A 20,577-nucleotide genomic window follows, 5' to 3' on the forward strand; every position below is an offset into this window, starting at 1 on the left:
AAGTAGAGAAGATAAATTAAACTTTGACTTGGCCCATTAATGTCCAGACGGACGTTTTTCGTCTTATTTTTCAACAGTTATTATTTCTATGAAATCCGTTTGAGAAAAAATGAGGAATATCGTCGTTTCCGACGCAAAATTTCTTTAGTTTCCAGAACCCGTGCACAAAAACTTCAAAAAATGCAACTCAACAAAATTGAATCCTTTTATTAAAGAAAAATAACGAATTTTTTCGTTTCAACATTCCACTTAATCGACAATCTATCATCAAAATTCGATCGAAATCCCTTGAGGGATAAGAGGTCAAGAAGATTTCGTGTCCATGGAACTTTATCTTCAAAATCCATATTGAATTATTACAAAATTCCCCACGGTGAAGTCAAATATGGCAGCTCAAAGCTTAAAATATCCTTATACATCCCCCTTACCCATGCAGACACGACTGTTTTGTTTCATTTGCATGGAAAGCTAGATATATAAGGGTTTTTGGGGTCACGTATTATAAGTCCGTTACAAGATTTACCAAATTCAAACTGGCTGATCGAATATGGCGTACGAAAATTTCGAAACGATGTTTTTTTCGTGAAAATTGGTCGACGGCGTTCATTATGAATTTTTATCCGATTTTCCAACATTAAATGGTGGTCCAACATGGCGGATGAAATTCTCCAAATTTTTATATTTTCTTTGTGAATTCCCACGACGCGCGGAATTCCGGCGCGTGCCACGAAGGAATTTTTAAAAATATTCACGACTTGCTTGAGCATCTAAATATGGTCAGTTAAGTCAACGATCAGGAATTCGACAATACGTCATTTTTTTTCTTCCAATACATTAGACCTGTATAGTATATTACGCACCTAGGGAGGAAAAGTAGACTACTTCTAACCGCGAGCAAAATTGGGACCCGAGCCAAAGCGAAGGTGATAAACACGCGGTTTGAGAGGTAGTCTAATTTCACTCCTGTGGAGTGTATACTATTTTTCACCACACATACACCGAAAATTCAACCGTCTGATTTCGGGAAGTTCCGCACACGTGTGGTGAAAAGATATGTGTTCCTTTCTGTAAAAAAGATATAAGAACTTCACAGTGTCTATTTACTTTTCATAATGTAAGTGAATACTGGAATACGGTAAGTGGGTTAATGAACTATACTCCATGATCCTCTATTTCCAGCCATAAATTAGTTTTTGTGTGTTTCAACTTGTTCAAAACGTGTATACTAATTTAATTGTTAAAGAAAAGTTGGAGGTAATAGGAAAATAATCGGTGCACATTTACTAACAAGTAAGAAGATTGCCCATGTGCAGTGGACAAACTTTTAGAATAAAAATTCATTTAAAGTTAAGTCCATTCTTTCATGTTCTGCTGATTAATCATCTTATAAATATACCTTAATTTATCATGTGGTATTGCAGATACTTATTTTCTGCAGAAACTGCACAGAAACAATCAAGTTAAATATTGTGGGGTGATTACTTAAAATAGTTCATCGACATTTGACATCACTTTTTACAGGTAAGTAATCTCTATTGGATTCAAACTTTACGAAGTGATTAACGCACTCAGTATATACTATAGAAAACTTCCAAGGAAAATCAACTCAATGTTTCCTTAACGTAGTTCGATAGCTAAGTGCCGTATAAAAAATAGAGTGCAGCCCCTTTGCTGTGTGAACATTATTCGTTGTGAAATGTCCCAAAAATCCTTCAAATTGAAGTTATTTATCAGTAAAAAATGTATGCTTACGACATTTTACTAAAATTTCATAATTGCTCGTGATTTTGGAATTTTTATATTTTTTGTTTTGCGTACGCCCCTGCTAGAAGACATCTTCATGCCGTACGCACATATACGAGCATACAAATGAATGCTCAGAAGGACGTCAATTGTGATAACACTGTAAACAGGCAACTGTTTGAGACGAGCGCAGCATTCTAAAGTATAGTGATAATCATTGCCCGTTTCACTCAACAGCGTTGCCCTGTCGCGAACCTTGAAATTTTCCTACTCAAAATCTCATACGATTTTTATTACAATTAATTTTTTTTCCAAAAGCTAGACGGTAGATCACGTTTTTTTTTTAATTTTTTCTTTAGAAGATACTCTAACTCCGTGTTTTTTTTTAAATCAAAATGGTAAAAACCGTTCTATTATTTCGGTTCACATTTTTTGTTTGACGATTACCATGTATTCAGATGGAGAAACTACAGAACTTTAACTTGCAATATCTGAAAAACTAAACGGTAGAACGACTTTTTTTTTTAATCGATTCATTAGATTTTTCTGCGCGACATATATTTTTTTCAAAGTTTTCGTAAGAAATCGTGTTTTGGTATTGAACAACCTTAATGTGTCACCTTTACGAAATTTCATTTCGCTCGAAGATACAATGGTTGAGCCGTTAAGAGATTATCAGTAGTAACCGAAGCGTTCTGTTATTTGACAATATGTTTTTCGATCCAGCATTGCTTAAAAAGGATTGATATGAATGATATTGAGCGGAGATTTCATTGACCACTTCTCCAGGCCTGAAAGTCAACCTCTCATTGTAAAAAAAAAGAAAATGATACGAATCTCGTGTCTCAATTTATTAACTCAACATCAGGGAACCTTCTTGCGTGTGATGACACTTGCGGTTATCGAGTGGTATGTTTGTTAAAATCTGATGATTTTAGAGTCGTATTTTCTGGTCCCAAACTGTACAACACGAGGATCTCGGAGAATATAAAATTAAATTTGGACGAAAAGTTGTAAACTTGTTCTCTTCCTAAACGATTCAAACAAAACATTGTGGCAGGACCGTCTAGAGGTAAAGAGTATAAGAAAAGATAACAGAGAGAAAGAGAGAGGGGGAGAGAGATTGATTGATATTTTTTATTTTGATCTGGATAGAAGATCCATTTTTAACAGTAGATAATGCAATAATATGGGAGATTTATTTGGACCCTCATGCTCAAATAAGTAGGCGAACAATCGAGATTTAAAAACAGTTAATGAAGAAACCAAGCGAAATTCACTGGGGAGCTAATGTCAAAAATACATAGTCCGGGAGCCAGCAACACTATTTTTTTTTTTTTTTTGACAAATTTGCGCAACATTTATTGTATTGTTTTCGTATCATATTAGCGCTTGTTGAACATAAAATCGACTCCTGCAGGCGCATCAGCGGGACAACGCTTATCAGCGGATTGTTTAAACAATTGAGTGATTGTCAAAAATGCGCAAAGCTGAAACTTCACGTATTGTTTATTGACAGGTCATTATGGGAAAAAAACAATTCCTGCCACCTCTACTGTTGAACGATAAATTCCTGCCAGCGGGGTGATAGTGTTGAAAAAAATATCGACTTATATCCGCAAAGCTGAAATTTGTTTTATCATTAGTTTAATAATTAAGATAGTGAAAAAAATTATGCTCCCAGCCATTTCACAGAACATGACGTCGGCAGGAGTAAAATAGTCGTACACGAAAATCCATGATATTTTCCATTCCATTATAATTGACTAATATCCGCAAAACTGAATTTTTTATTCAATTAGTTTAATGATTGAGTTAGCGAAGAAAATTAGGCTGCCAGCAATTTGACAGAACATGGCGTCGTCAGGAGGTAGTAGAGTTATTACTGGATAAGTGACATATGAGAAACCCTCAATCATCATCAATGTTTCAGATTGTTTCGATGAGTCAAGTGTCTTCGTCAGAATCCTCACTGTCACTGATATTTCCATCCTCGTCAGCATCAGATTTATTGGAGTCTGTAAAATTTTTTTTTTTTAATTTAGAATTGATAGATACATGGAAAAAATGAACTATAGTTTTTACAGTTTTCCCCATGAACAGCGCCTCTCGGAAGGAAACTGTGAACATTTTACTATATGAACATTGTATTTTTTACAATTACTAGGGTCACCGCACGCGCAAGCGCGCGCTTGTCTTTAATTGTTTTAACACTTTTTAAATAAAAATATTACTCAGGAATATTGTTTTGAATAGTTCATTGCAAAAATCACGGTATCTACGGTCGAATAGTAATTGCGCACGCTTCACTCTTACTAAATTACTCCATCACTTCACTCTTATGTCGCTATAAATAAATTTATCTGTCACGATCGCGATCGAATGTGATGCAATTGTTTCCTCTTTTTTTCTACGATCTGAAATACGCACATGAACGAACTCCGAGCACAACATCGACAACCAATCAAAGTACGTCTATAGCAGCTTCAAAAATAACTCGCACTTCGAGATTTCGTGACAACTCTTCTTTTATAAAAGGATGAATGCTGAATTATTAAACTGTAAAAATACAATGTTCACAGCAAAATATTCGGTTTCCTTTCAAAAAGCGCTGTTGATGGGAAAAACTGTGAAAATTATAGTTCATTTTTTCCGTGTATTTATCAATTCTATATCGAAAAAAAATTTTTTACGCACTCCAATGAATCTGATGATGACGGTTTGAAAGGTCGGTTTTTGTCGATATTTATGCCTCTGAGGGGCTGTGTCCGTTTTGCCCCGAAATTTTTTTTTTAACGAAATTTGGGACACAAGGACTGGGCGTCCATTTTGGGACTAAAAAATAGTTGAAAGACTATATGCTCATCAATGAAACTTGCTTAAATCCTTAAGTGTTCATTTTGCCCCATACTACCCTATAGCAACGAAAAATGTCGCTGGCTCCCGGACTAACATGGGTTTTATGACAAATGAATTTAAAAATGTAGTGGTACGCAACTTGGATATATGAAAAACATCAGAAAAACACACAGAGAGAGAGAGAGAGAGAGAGAAACAGGGCTCAGCCTGTTTCTGGGCAGTCGGACACCCCGCATTGTTCGCGTATATTAAGAGATGGGGTAGCGGCTCGAGACCAAGTATTAAAAGAAAAAATTGTAGCGCAAAAGAAAAGCCAGCGCGAACCCTGCCGTACTCTTATATATACGCGAATATGCCGGTTTTATGATATAGTACAGATATACACGAACAATGCGGCGTCCAACTACCTGATGCCGCCGAGCTGACACCTTGCCGATCACAAGAGAAAAGGAGAGCGAGAGAGATAGAGATAGCGACTTGAAGAGGAAATTAAAAAAGGACACAACATATGTAAAGTACATGTGATAATGAGATGAAAAAAAAACGCCTGGAAACACTTTCAAAAGTTCGTTCCGTATACGGTTATTTCGAATTTTGTAAAAATCCTAAAACAGTTTCTACCTCGAATCCATTCCACGTCGATAGAGATAAAATTCGAGACTCGTTACGGATTTTCTGTGATTCAAAGAATCAAGGGAAAAAAAGAATGATTCCATTTTTTATGAAAATTAATATCCAAGAGTGAGAAAGTCTGAAAAAAAGGAAAAAATTAGAACTGATAAAAGAAGTTCCCCACCATCGATGTTTGGTAGCACACGCGTGTATCTACAAAACTGTCACAAGTGATACAAAGGGACGGCGATTAAGATTTTTTTCCACTCGTGTTCGGTGTTGAATGGCAAAGAATATCTTTTTTTTGATACATTATAACTTTGTAATTATATAGCAACAGGCGAATCTCAATAAAGTGGGATTGTATCGGAACAAAACGTTCTAAAAATACTGTCCTCAGATATTTTAAAAGAAAAAAGTTGTTCTATATTGTGGTTCACTGAGAGAGAGAGCGAGAGAGGGAGAGAAAGAGAGAGAGGCGGACTAAGCAGGCAAAAAGCCTGGCACTTGTTGAACATTTCCTCAGTACAGTGCAAGGATTTGTGAAAAATTAATATGGAATCATTTATTGAAATAAATATTCGGTAAGAAAGAAACATTGCAATCGAAACAACATCTCAATTGAAAAAATTGTACTATTTGCTCGGATTCTGAACTACAAAACGACACTCTAAAATCATCAGATTCTGATAAAAACATTACCCGATAACCGTGAGTGTCATCACACGCGGAAGGTATTTTGATGTTAAATTGATAGTTTTACACACGAGACCGCATTTTTTTTTTTTTACCAACCAATTAGTAAAGACAACGCACTTTTCTGGTTTCATTGATTATAAAATAAAAACTAATGAAACTATGGAAATATAAATTCAAAAGATGAAATGTAGTGAATAAAAATGTGAAGAGAATGAGCGTTATACTTAGCACAACAGTAAACGTCAATCTTCATTTCTTGCTTCAATGTTGCAACATTCGTGAGAATTAGGCCCAAACATAATAGATCAGGAAATGGAGATACAAAATCGTCAGATTTTGCCAAAAATAGTAACACAGGTAACGGCGAGTGCCATCACACGCGGAAAGGTACTCTGATGTTATGTTTACAGTTTTAGACACGAGATTCCTAGTACCTTGTTTATTATTAACAAATTAGTGAAAAAACGCACTGTTTTTAGTTTTTTGCTTATACAACGAAAACAATGAAGTTAAGTCAAAGCGACCAAAAACAAAATGTAGGAAATGAAAATGTAAAGAGAATGAGCTCTGGAACGACCCTATCCATAGATAATTATTTATTAATTATAATTAAAGGAAAATATTGAAAAAAAACACAAAAAGACATTTTTTCAAAATTTTTAATTGTTATCATTTTTTAAGTTGATTCTTTCTTTTTTTTGCACGATTGTAGGTATCAAGAGACGCGGTAGCGGCTCGACGCCAAGTATTAAAAGGAAAAACTGCAGCGCAAAAGAAAAGCCAGCGCGAGCCCTGCCGCTACTCTTATATACGCGAATATGCCGGTTTTATGACGTCACAGAATTTTCAAATGGCTCTCACAAATAAACCATTTCATAAAAGAACTTGAAAATTTGTGACGATTTTTTTTCGATTTTTCTCTTTCCATTGGTCTTTGTTGCAAGTAAATCCGTCCAGTAGATCCTGAGATATGTAACGTTAGTGATTTAAAATCCATCATTTCGGGATTTTCATTTTCTTAGAGACAGAGGGGCGTAAGTTACGCTTGTTTACATTTGGACTTACGTCCTTTGCACGATTTCTTACTTTTGTCACACTCTACGTCACGCACTACGCTGAACGCGGCTACCCCCTCTCCTTCTGCGTCGTCGAGCGAGAGAGCTAGAGAATGGGCGCACAGCGGGGGCAATACCAGCTCCTGGTTTGCGCATAAAATATGTATATAATTATATAATATATATTTTATTTATTAATATTAATTAATAATAAAATATTATTATAATAAATATTTTATTATAATTAATATATAATATAATATATATATTATATTATACAATATATAATATAAAATGATAATAATATAATAAAATAAAAAAATTGAATAATACGAATAACATTAAATAATAAATAATAAAAATAAAAAAAATATAAAATTCTGGTCGACGCCGCTGGATTTTTCGAGGATGTCTAGGGCGATAGCTCATGGGTTTTGGAGGACTAGGTTTAAGTACATTCTATCGCGATTTTCGATTTCTAGGTGGACGACCCCATAGTTTTTTATGTCCAGATATATTCCTCCATGGCTTTCGTCGTCTAGGTATGTTTTTTCATGGTTTTCGAGGTTTGGGTCGACGGCTCCTTAGTTTTCGATGTCCAGGTATGTTTCTCCATGGTTTTCGTGGTCTCGAATAATTCCTCTATGGGTTTCGATGTCTAGGTATATTCCTCTATGGTTTCTGATGTGCAGGTGTATTTCTCCATAGTTTTTAATGTCCAGGTGTATTTCTCCATAGTTCTTGATGTCTAAGGTATATTTCTCCATGGTTTTCGTGGTCTAAGTATGTCTCTTCATGGTTTTCGCGGTCGAGGTCGACGGTTCCACAGTTTTCGATGTCTAGGTATGTTTCTCCACGATTTTCGTGGTCTAGGATAATTTCTCCATGGGTTTTGATGTCTAGGTATATTCCTTCATGGTTTTCAATGTCTAGACGTGTTCCTTCATGGTTTTCGTGGTCCAGGTATATTCCTCCATGGTTTCCGATGTATGGATATGTTTCTCCATGGTTTTCGTGGTCTAGGTATGTTTCTTCATGGTTTCCGCAGTCGAGGTCGACGGCTCCACAGTTTTCGATGTCCAGGTATGTTTCTCTTGGGTTTTCGTGGTCGAGGATAATTCCTCCATGGGTTTCGATGTCTAGGTATATTCCTCTATGGTTTTCGTGGTCTGGATATGTTTCTTCATGGTTTTCGCAGTCGAGGTCGACGGCTCCACAGTTTTCGAAGTCCAGGTATGTTTCTCTCGGGTTTTCGTGGTCGAGGATAATTCCTCCATGGGTTTAGATGTCTAGGTATATTCCTCCATGGTTTTCAATGTCTAGGCATGTTTAATCATGGTTTTCGCGGTCAAGGTCGACGGCGCCACAGTTTCCGATGTCCAAGTATGCTTCTCCATGGTTTTCGTGGTCTAGGATAATTCCTCCATGGGTTTTGATGTCTAGGTATATTCCTTCATGGTTTTGAATGTCTGGACATGTTCCTTCATGGTTTTCGTGGTCCAGATATATTCCTCCATGGTTTTCGATGTATGGATATGTTTCTCCATGGTTTTCGTGGTCTAGGTACATTCCTCCATAGTTTTCGTGGTCTAGGTATATTCCTCCATGTTTTTCATCGTCCAGGTATATTCCTCCATGGTTTTCAATGTCTAGGCATGTTTCATCATGGTTTTCGTGGTTCAGGTATATTCCTCCATGGTTTTCGATGGCTGGATATGTTTCTCCATGGTTTTCGTGGTCTGGGTATGTTTCTTCATGGTTTTCGCAGTCGAGGTCGACGGCTCCACAGTTTTCGATGTCCAAGTATGCTTCTCCATGGTTTTCGTGGTTTAGGATAATTCCTCCATGGGTTTTGATGTCTAGGTATATTCTTTCATGGTTTTGAATGTCTGGACATGTTCCTTCATGGTTTTCGTGGTCCAGGTAGATTCCTCCATGGTTTTCGATGTATGGATATGTTTCTCCATGGTTTTCGTGGTCTAGGTACATTGCTCCATGGTTTTCGTGGTCTAGGTAGATTCCTCCATGGTTTTCGTGGTTCAGGTATATTCCTCCAGAGTTTTCGATGTCTGGATATGTTTCTCCATGGTTTTCGTGGACTAGGTAGATTCCTCCATGATTTTCGTGGTCTAGGTAGATTCCTCCATGGTTTTCGTGGTCTAGGTATGTTTCTTCATGGCTTTCGCAGTCGAGGTCGACCGCTCCACAGTTTTCGATGTCCAGGTATGTTTCTCTCGGGTTTTCGTGGTCTAGGATAATTCCTCCATGGGTTTCGATGTCTAGGTATATTCCTCTATGGTTTTCAATGTCTAGGCATGTTTCTTCATGGTTTTCGTGGTCTAGGATAATTCCTCCATGGTTTTCAATGTCTAGGCATGTTTCTTCATGGTTTTCGTGGTCTAGGATAATTCCTCCATGGTTTTCAATGTCTAGGCATGTTTCTTCATGGTTTTCGTGGTCTAGGATAATTCCTCCATGGGATTTGATGTCTAGGTATATTCCTTCATAGTTTTCGATGTCTGGATATGTTCCTACATGGTTTTCGTGGTCCAGGTATATTCCTCCATGGTTTTCGATGTATAGATATGTTTCTCTATGGTTTTCGTGGTCTACGTAGATTCTTCCATGGTTTTCGTGGTCTAGGTATGTTTTTTCATGGTTTTCGCAGTCGAGGTCGACGGCTCCACAGTTTTCAATGACGAAGTATGAAGGACCACGAAAACCATGTTCCTTCATGGTTTTCGTGGTCCAGGTATATTCCTCCATGTTTTTCGTCGTCCAGGTATATTCCTCCATGGTTTTCAATGTCTAGGCATGTTTCATCATGGTTTTCGTGGTTCAGGTATATTCCTCCATGGTTTTCGATGTCTGGGTATGTTTCTCCATGGTTTTCGTGGTCTAAGTTGATGGTTCCACAGTTTTCGATTGCTAGGTCTGAGTTTCCATAGTTTTTGTTCTCTAGGTATATTTCTTCATCATTTCCGTGATCTAGGTCGATGACTTCATACTTTTCGATGTCTAGGTATGTGTCTACATATTTTTCAGTGTCTAGGTATATTCCTCCACGGTTTTGGATGTCCAGGTATATTTCTTCATAGTTTTAAATGTCTACGTATGTTCCTTCATGGTTTTCGTGGTCCAGGTATATTCCGTCATGGCTTTTGATGCTAGGTCAACAATTCCATAGTTTTCGATGTTTGGTTATGGTTCTCCATTTTTTTCGATGTCTACGTCGACAGCTCCATGGTTTTCGATGGCTAGGTATATTTCTCCATGGCTTTCGTCGTCCTGGTATGTTTTTTCATGCTTTTCGAGGTCTAGATCAACGGCTCCGTAGTTTTCAATGTCCAGGTATGTTTTCCCATTGTTTTCGTGGACTAGGTTGACGACTTCATAGTTTTCACTATCCCGGTCGATAGCTCCATAGTTTCCGACGTTAAGGTGAATTTGTCTATGGTTCCCGATATGAAAGTCAACGGCTCCATAGTTTCCGATAGTGTGGTGAGTTTTTCTAAGGTTTTCGATATCTAGGTCGTCGGCTCTATAGTTTTCGATGTCTAGTTTGGCGACTATAGGGTTTTCGATGTCTAGGTGGATGCCTTCGTATTGTTCAATATATATTCGACAATTTTATATTTCCCGATATTTAGGTAAACGGTGCAATGGTTTACGATATATTTCGTCATAGTTATCGATATCTAGATCTGCGATTTAATAGTTTACATTGACGAGGCAGGTTCATACGTTACAGAAGAATGATTACATGAAAAAATATCACTGAACACCAATAACCATAAAGCTGTGGTCTTAGACATTGAATATCATGGAAACATCTCCTTGGACACTGCAAACCATTGACAGTATCCATGTCAACATGGAATCCATGAATGAGAAGAAGATAGTTTCAAAAATCATTTTTCCAAGTAAACAAGTGGAGCTTTTCAAAAAAAGGAATAGAAAATGAAAATATCATCCCATTGCATACGTATTTCCCAATCTTTCATTGGAAAATTCGAGTTGCTGAATGGATAATCAAAATCGTCACCATTATTGCTTGTAAAAGGTTTCAACTCACATGAACATAACCGCACAGTTTTCGTCCGTCTACATAGAAAAATTAGCTGTGTTGATTGCTTTTGTCATATAGTGAAAATCACTCACCTTGAAATAAATCGTTTCAAAAATTTTCGTTTAAGACGAGGAATGTATTTTTTTTCTTAAGTAAATATTGTTACCGCGGTAAAATCCAAGTAAAATCAGAAAAAAAAATAATTGACAAAGTAAGAAAAGAACGCCAATTATTAAAAGGTCGCGACCGTAGTTTCCAATAATTTACTATATTTGCATTTTCAATAAAAAAACTTCAAAATATAAAAAAAAAAATGAGATCGTTTTCTGAAGTTGACAAATATAGTGAATGAAATACGATTCCCATATAGTTGTCACGTCTCGCAAAAAGAAGTGAAATCAGTAAATATTAAAACTTCAAAAAGTAAAAAAGGCACGCCAAGTATTAAAAGGTCGTGACCGTCGTTTTAAATGATTTTCTATATTCGCATTGTCAATAAATAAATTTTAAAAAATGTTTAACTGTGAAAAAATATGAGATCTATTGTAACATATACAGTGAATGAATTACGTTTCCTGTAGGAATTCTGAATTTTGGAAATAAAAAAAAATGAGATCATTTTCCAACGTAGCCAAGTACAGTGAATGAATTAAGGTTCTTGTGGAATTCATTCGTGTACACTTTTAGCCCTAATCCCTCACTTATTCAGAAAAATTTTCCAGCAAACGTCATAGAGCAACAAAGGTTTCTCGAATAATTCTGCAATTATTAAGAGATTATCATCTGTTTTTATGCTAGCTCGGGTTATAAACTTAAAACAGTTTACGCGTACAAGTGCATGCATTGTATCTATACGATGAACTGCACAAATTCATTTTCAACATTACACACAAGCTTGGCGTGCATGGTTTTCAATCGGAAGCTCGGCGAAGGAATGCCTCATCCGTCCATATATTTGAAGAAAACTTGATGATCCTCTCATGTAATTGTTTTTTAATTTGCCATCCCTTTTCCATCCAACTATTTTATTGAGTAGTTCGACGTGAGATCCCGCGCTGTGTACACAAAGAAAAATATCTATTCTTGACTAGTTTGACTGATAAATTCATTACTCCAAATGTTTCGTATTCAACGCGTTTTCTTTTCTGAAATCAATGTTTACACAGCTTACTTCTTTGTTCATCCATTTCAATACTTGTGTAATTCATCCAATCATCTGCCCATTTGGTAAAAAAAAGAGTGTACGGACAAACGAGTGAAAGTGACGCGTGGATAAATTAAAATGCGTATGGGCATGAAAGAATGGCCGTATCTATCCGTACAAGATAAAGGCATATAAAGGGATTGATTGATTTCATTTCTTTATCCGTTCGTTTAATTATTCAATTTTATCCACAAATTTGACCCATCTGTATTGTTTACCAAATCATTATATAACAGGGCCCCTCGTATTTTATTGGGGGATCGTTTTTTTCACACTCGTTCATACAATTCTAATTAATTATTGTTTTTATAGTAAATTTGAACAATTGTCTCTTCCCGAGCTTCCGATTGAAAACCATGCACGCCAAGCTTGTGTGTAATGTTGAAAATGAATTTGTGCAGTTCATCGTATAGATACAATGCATGCACTTGTACGCGTAAACTGTTTTAAGTTTTGATAGATACTTCCTCTGTAAAAAATCCAGGTGCTGTCAGATAATTATTTTTTGAGTGATTCCACTCAGACGTTAAGAGGGTCATTTCTTTCGGCAAAGCTGGATGCTCTACCAGCTGTCCGATTTCAATTAATCAAGTCGATTTTTTAAAAAAATATTGTTCAGACAAAAGTTGTTCAGAATCAAAAGGACTATAATATGTGATTATTCATTTTTTTGTATAGTAATAGAGGCGTGCCAGAGCATTTCTATGAACCCAAAAATTTTTGTTATAATATGTAATTTTAAAAAAATTATGTTTTTACATAATACTTTCACCCATTCTTTCAGAAACACGATAAGAATGGGTATTTGTAGCCACGCGTTTTCCAATCTCATGATTTTCTGCGCTAAATATGCAGAATAAAGGAATGAATTATGCGAGGCAGCCTTTAAAGTTTTTTGAGAGTGACAAAATATCATATGATTCATGATTTCATGGAACACTTTCTTCTATGAGACCGAAGAAAAATTTTCGCTTCGCGATTCTTGAAGAAAAAATAGACAATTATTAAAAAGTGGCTTAAGCACTCTAAATTTTTTTTTTTAATCTGAGATTTTAAGAAAATTACATTTTTTTGATGTACTAACGATTTCCGTTTGACCTCCGAGGAAAAAAAAAACATCGCTTTTTTTAAACACCCTAATGCACAAACATTTATCACGAAAGCTTCTCATTAAAATTTTCAATGGTTTACAGATTTAAATACATTGGTTTTTAGTGTTCGAAATCGGTTTTCATTGTTTTTCAATGTGGCGTACCTTTCCGACCAAATTGCAACGAATTTCATAGACAACGCTACATTGGAAAAGACATTTGAAAAAGATAGTTCCAAAATTGTTCCAGAAAACTATCATAAAGAAAAAAACAGCAATTTTGGAAAAAATAACCGTTATTTAATGATTATTTCGAAGTTTTTCGGCTATTTATTTTTCCTAAGTACAACTTTCATATGCCTCTTTCACGTGTCCAATTTTTATTACAATCGTTGAGAAAAATTAATTTTATTTAAACATCTTTATCGATGTTTTTTTCAAGCTAATAAGGCATCCTTCTTGCTAATTCACCATGATAAAATTTAATTAGTTCATTAGAGTAGGTATGAAAAAGTTATGAAAATTGTCCAATGATTTACTGCAATGCAGTAGAGTAGTAACCTTTTTCTTTAAAAGAATCATGGAATATATTGGAATATATTGAAACAATGGAATATATTGGAATGTACTCCAAACCATTCTAACGATATCCAGACAAAAAAATGTATCATTGCCAAAACAATATAATTTTTCACATTCGGAATCTGTACACGGAATCACCTATTTTTCGATATTTACGAATAATATAAATATAGGTATATCGAACTAAAATTTTTGGCGACTCGCAATATTTATCGGGATGAAACATGTTTTATTTGCTCTATTTATTTGTTATATCGCTTATTTTGCCCCGCCGGTACCTATATGATTCATTTTGTTTATACGTTGATTAACGTAAAATATGTACCGCAATATTTATACAATTCTTTCGAAATACAATTTTATAAAATTAAACACATGAAATTCAAACGCTGCGAATCTCCAGGGTTGGAACTCTATGTAAGTGCAATTTTTATAAGCATCCAAATTATTGAAAGTGAACTCATAAAATTCAAACCCTGCAAACCCCTACTCCTTGGATTTATCCATAAAAATTCGGTTTGACCAAACAATTTGAAATTTTACGTATATTCGAATAAATTATGGCAAATTTTTTTACACGGTCACTTTGATGACCGTCATCATCAAAGTATACAATCTCATGAAAAATTGTTACCAAAAAAAACGACTGTCCTAGATATAGGCCGAATTTTTTACCGACTATACGACGGATAGGTGGTTTAGAAGAAGTGAGGGTAAAACAAACTGGCGACGAAAGCACTAGCGGAGCGAAGATACCCGACCAGCAAGACAAGTGATATAGTATAGATATACTCGCTTGAACTTGAATAGCAACTTCAAAACTTTAATATCGCGGTAAATATTTTGAGTCACCAAAAACCATTTCAGAAGAAGTTTTGTCTTGTATTCTTAAATAGAAGCAGTATGGCGAATTTCGGTTCGAAATTCGGTATTCGCGTTTAGGAAGTTTATCATTTTTTTCATCATAGCACCACCGCAGGAAAAATTTAAACAATTCCTCTGCGAATCAACTTGGAATGATGCTATCTATTAAAAAGTATTTTCTAATCAGCGCGCAATAAATTAATGGGGATTTTTCTTATGTAGAGTTGAAGTAGTGCGAAAAATATTTTGAATTCCAACATTTCTAAACATCCCATGTAGTTGTGATCAGCGCGTCGGCGTACGCGCTAGTTACTCGCTCGTACACGCTCGCACTCGCTTGCGCAGTCGCTGGTTGATTACTTTGTTATGGTACTTCATTCTGTGTTGACACGCCGAGCGCATCGTACTGATCAACAAATTTTCCATAGTGTTCTTTCTTTTTGCATTTTTCTTTATTATTGGTATTATCAAGCTGCCTGCTAAGGCTAATAGCTTTTCGTATAAATAGTGCTACTTAAGTTTTTTTCATAATCTCGGTTATTCCTATAATAGTGATTTTTAAGATCTTAGCATACGTTTTTTAGCTGTTAGTCTTGTACACTTTTTTCATATTTTTTGTGTACTGTGTGTTGTTGCGTTGTGTTGTATCGGACATTTAATATGCCGCCAAGGCAGCAAAAACGTTTGCCCTTATCCGACCGCATTAAGGACGGACGAGTTTTCCAAAAGAGCGGTACATCTCCCGATGGCCGGACTATGTAAGTTTGAATAATTTTGGACAATTTTCTTCTTGCATGTTTATTATATTGCTGGTTTTTAAACGGTCTCAACTTTCATTGACCATAGCTATATTTTTACCAGCGGTTTACAAACATGTGCGTGAGGCGGGAAGGTCGAAGCGAAAAATTGTATTATAGTTGCGAATCTATTTTTCTTTTTCATACTGAATATAAAGAATTCCCATTTTTTACGATCAATAATCAAAATGGATAAACGCCTCATATTTTGCAATTTTTCCAAAAAACATGCAATTTTTTTTATGTGTAAACATACACGGAAATGCTAGGGAATGTATCGTCTCGGACAATGGAAAACTACGGTAGCAATAGGGCTGTTGAATGGGGCGACCGGGGTTTGTTTACATCCCGCTAGCATCCCTGTGGCCAGCTATTTCTTTGGCCGGTCTCATTCTCTCTCTCTCTCTCTCTGGGTTGGCTAATGCCTGGACATAGTGATCTTAGTTTTCTGTTGCTTCTTCTACTACATGTAAATTTTCATTATTTTATTTGTCTTTAGGTTTTTTAAAATTTTAGTCTATTCCATTGTGTTATATATTTTTTTGAGCTTTGTTTCGCCGTTATTTTAAGAAGATCACGTTTTTCGTATTATCGTCGTCAATTCTGGGTTGTTATTTTTCTTTTGCGGTTTATGTGGATTTTGTTATTTTTAATTTCAAGTAATAGTTGGCTTCAACACATACGAAACTATATACTTTCTTTTCCTCTGCTCGGGAGAAACTTAGTTTCAATACTTTTGATCTATAATTCTTCCAACACTCCTTAAAAACTTTGATTTATGTAACAAAAACGCCGGTTATCCTCTGCTGATAAACAATTAACTTCAATATAATTCGACAATAAGTTTACCCTTCAGTGATAAAACAAGTTGAGTTTGATCCAATTGAAATTTTTTTTCCCACTCCTGAAAATGAAAGTGGGCTGCAATAAACTTGTTTTTCCTCTGCCAAAGAAAAGGTTGGTTTCAATATTTTTAGTTGAATTATTCTCCAACGCTCCTTGAAAAATTCAACGGATTTAATAATAGGTGAAGGATCCCTTACTAAAAAACGAATGGGCGTCAACATATTCAGACGACAGATTTTTCTTTTACTGGAAGAGAGTTTGACTTTGATATCATTGAAAAAAAGATTATTTTCCTGTGTTGAAAATGGAAGCTGGCTTCTGCCAACTTGGCAAAACTTTCATTTCTTCTACTGGGAAAAATCAAGAATAGTTATCCTTTGCTAAAAAACGATTGAGTTTGAATATATTCGACTATTGTTTTTACTTCGCTCGAGGAAAATTCCACTTTCATATAATTTCAGTGTTTCCGTCCTCTGTCTAAATAAAAGTTGACCTCGACACATCCCACAGAACGTTTCTGTCCACCGCAGGGAAAAACCTTGATTTCAATATCATTAAATGTTTTTTCCTTCCGCTGAAAATGGAATTAAAGATAGCAATGATCTCGGAAAAAAGGATTCCATTCCTTCGCTGATTAAAAAACCCAGTTGTGATATCTTAAATGAATTATTTTCCTTCGCTCATTGAAAAAATTGACTGATACTATCAGAACAACGGTTATTCCTTGCTAAAGAAAACACGCGGGCTTCAACATATTCAGACAATAGTAACTGAAAAAGAATTTGACTGCGATATCATTGAAAAGTTTATGTTTCCGTACTGAGAATCAAAACTGGCTTCCGTTAACTTAGAAAAACTTACATTTTCTCTGCTGAAAAAAAATCAAGTTTCAGTATCTGTCATTTATCTCTTCCCTACGCTCTTTGAAAAATTCGACTAATGAAATTGGAACATCAGTTACCCTTTGCTCAAAAACGACTTTGCTTAAATATATTTGGACTATAGTTTTTTACTTCGCTCTTGGAAAATTCCACTTTGATATAATTTCAGTGTTTCCGTCCTCTGTCTAAATAAAAGTTGACCTCGACACATCCCACAGAACTTTTCTCTCCACCGCAGGGAAAAACCTTGATTTCAATATCATTAAATATTTTTTCCTTCTGCTGAAAATGGAATGAAAGACAGCAATGATGTTGGAAAAAAGGATTCCATTCCTTCGCTGATTGAAAAACCCAGTTGTGATATCTTAAATGAATTATTTTCCTTCGCTCATTGAAAAAATTGTCTGATACTATCAGAATAACGGTTATTCATTGCTAAAAGAAACACGCGGGCTTCAACATATTCAGATAATAGTTACTGAAAAATAATTTGACTGCGATGTCTTTGAAAAGTTTATGTTTCCGTGCTGAGAATGAAAACTGGCTTCCGTTAACTTGGAAAAACTTTCATTTTCTCCGCTGAAAAAAATCAAGTTCCAGTATCTGTCATTATTCTCTTCCCTACGCTCATTGAAAAATTTGACTAATGAAATTGGAAGATCAGTTACCCTTTGCTCAAAAACGACTTTGCTTAAATATATTTTGACTATAGTTTTTTACTTCGCTCTTGGAAAATTCCACTTTGATATAATTTCAGTGTTTCCGTCCTCTGTCTAAATAAAAGTTGACCTAAACACATCCCAAAGAACTTTTCTCTCCACCGCAGGTAAAAACCTTGATTTGAATATCATTAAATGTTTTTTCCTTCCGCTGAAAATGGAATGAAAGATCGCAATGATGTTGGAAAAAAGGATTTCATTCCTTCGCTGATAAAAAACCCAGTTGTCATCTCTTAAATGAATAATTTTCCTTCGCTCATTGAAAAAATTGACTGATACTATCAGAATAACGGTTATTCATTGCTAAAAGAAACACGCGGGCTTCAACATATTCAGATAATAGTTACTGAAAAATAATTTGACTGCGATGTCTTTGAAAAGTTTATGTTTCCGTGCTGAGAATGAAAACTGGCTTCCGTTAACTTGGAAAAACTTTCATTTTCTCCGCTGAAAAAAAATCAAATTCCAGTATCTGTCATTATTCTCTTCTCTACGTTCTTTGAAAAATTCGACTAATGAAACTTGAACAACAGTTATTAAAAAGCATTGCTCTGCTGATTAAGAAACCCTGTCGTGATATCTTTGATGAATTTTCTCTCTTGCTGGGAATATTTTTCTTCTCTCTGCTGGGAAGAAACTTCGTTTCAATATCTGTAATTAATTTTTTTTGCTCCTTGAAAAATTTAATTGATCTAATCGGAACAATATTTATCTTCTGCTGAATAACAGTCTGCCTTCAATATGTTCGTACATTAGTTACAAAGCATAAGTATGCACGTCGTATTCATACGTGATCCAATTTAGAATTCGAAAGGGCTTGTTTGAAATCACTTCAAAAAAATGAAATATAATCAATCCTTCAATCTTATTACATAGGTCATTCCTGTATTGAAATCATCTGTTCAATAATTGAAACAAACTTCAGTTCGATTCCTCTTGATTTCCCAGTTATCTACGCTGTAGTCGGAAAACTATTTGTCAAGGGACGGCAAAATTACTAAATGGGCTTATAGAAGATGGATATCCCCATTCGCAATACTGTGTTCCAGACGATATGGTTGAGCATATATGTCGCTTTAAAACTGTCTTATCGGATGCTCTTTCTCGGCATTGGTACAAATTAAAAGATTTGTACGATGCGTATGCAGTTCTGTAAGTATTTTCGCGTAGTTTCATAGTTTTTCGTATGTGCTTTTATGTATTCTCTAAAATGGTTAGCTTTTTACCATATTGATTCATCGATAAATCTCAAAAACCGTATCTTTACGGCAACGAGTAAGACGTACTATTTCTTCTTAGCTTGTTGATCGGAGTTCTCACTTTTATTGTTATGATTGCTATTCCCATATCAAGTCATCCAGAAGCAGCCAGCCATGTTTCATTCCGATCCATCAGGAGCTTTATGAAAGAATGCAGAAAGAAGCATTATCCCCCGAGTCCCCATACGGTCCGTGAATTCGTGGATCGACCCGTTGATCCAGTGTTTGCTCGCAATCTAGAGTACGATAATGGTCAACTTTCTGTGCGTTTGATCATTGACAACAGCGGTGCACAGCATGCCCTATTTTTCGATAAAAATTTCGTGCGGCAAGAAATGGCTGAGGTATCAAGGCTTCTTATTGATGGAACGTTTTGTTCGCGACCCCGGATTGATGGAGTATATCAATTGCTCACTATTATGGGGATAAAATTGAATCACGTAAGAATTGATTTGCATTTAAAGCATGCTAAAGTATAAAACTAACAAATTCGATACCGTACAACAAAATAACAGGGTATGAGGTATGTTTTATTATATTAAACGTGATTGCAAATTGTGTTATAAAAAAAAATTCATGATTTGATAGCGAATCCGATTCTAATTATGTTTACTCTCACGGCCTCTAGGGCTTCCCCTTCATATGGGTCATCATGACATCAAAGACGCAAAATGCTTATGAAGCATGTTTGCAATATGTAAAAACACATATTCTGCATGCGCATAACATTCTTCTTGTGATGAGCGACTTTGAACGCGCATTGCGGAATGCTGTTTTGAAAGCATTTCCAACTGCTCTAAGTACGGGTTGTAATACCCATCACGATCGTGTAAGTATTTTGAGATTAGATGATATGATTTTTCAAGAAAGAGAATGAATAATAATATAAAACTGATTTATCATCAACGTAAAACCATACTATTGAAGTTGACGTTTCATCAAAACAATAAGTATCCAAGTATATGTCAATTAAAATAATCATGTACTGGATTTTAGGCGATATATAAGAAAGCCAGGGCCCTCCATCTTCAATATTTATTTCGGACCAACGCAGAAGCCAAAAGTTTTTTCAAAAAACTGGCGTATTTGCCTGCTGATCATATTGCCAACCAATTCGAAACTATCAAGAATAGTTTAACACCGACAGTCCGAAGACAGCTGAACCCACTATGCGACTATTACGCCCGGTATTGGCTAGGAATTGTCAAGCCAGAGGGCTTTAGCGTCTATGGGCTTAGCTGTCGGACGAACAATATCGTGGAGTCTTATCACAGCAGACTTAAGCACAGGATAGAAGC

The 20,577-nt window shown here is 35.6% G+C and overlaps 1 protein-coding gene across 1 annotated transcript; it reads left to right on the forward strand.

Moving 5' to 3' along the window:
* The first annotated feature begins 1,085 nt into the window (after positions 1-1,085).
* Positions 1,086-20,573, forward strand: LOC122415228 (uncharacterized). The gene is made up of 5 exons (XM_043427216.1): positions 1,086-1,114; positions 18,969-19,172; positions 19,374-19,719; positions 19,908-20,108; positions 20,478-20,573. The coding sequence occupies exons 2-5, from the start codon at positions 19,075-19,077 to the stop codon at positions 20,571-20,573; spliced, it is 741 nt and encodes a 246-aa protein (XP_043283151.1). The 5' UTR covers positions 1,086-1,114; positions 18,969-19,074.
* The last annotated feature ends 4 nt before the right edge of the window (positions 20,574-20,577 follow it).

This window comes from Venturia canescens, chromosome 8 (assembly GCF_019457755.1).
Source record: "Venturia canescens isolate UGA chromosome 8, ASM1945775v1, whole genome shotgun sequence".
Lineage (NCBI taxonomy): Eukaryota > Metazoa > Arthropoda > Insecta > Hymenoptera > Ichneumonidae > Venturia > Venturia canescens.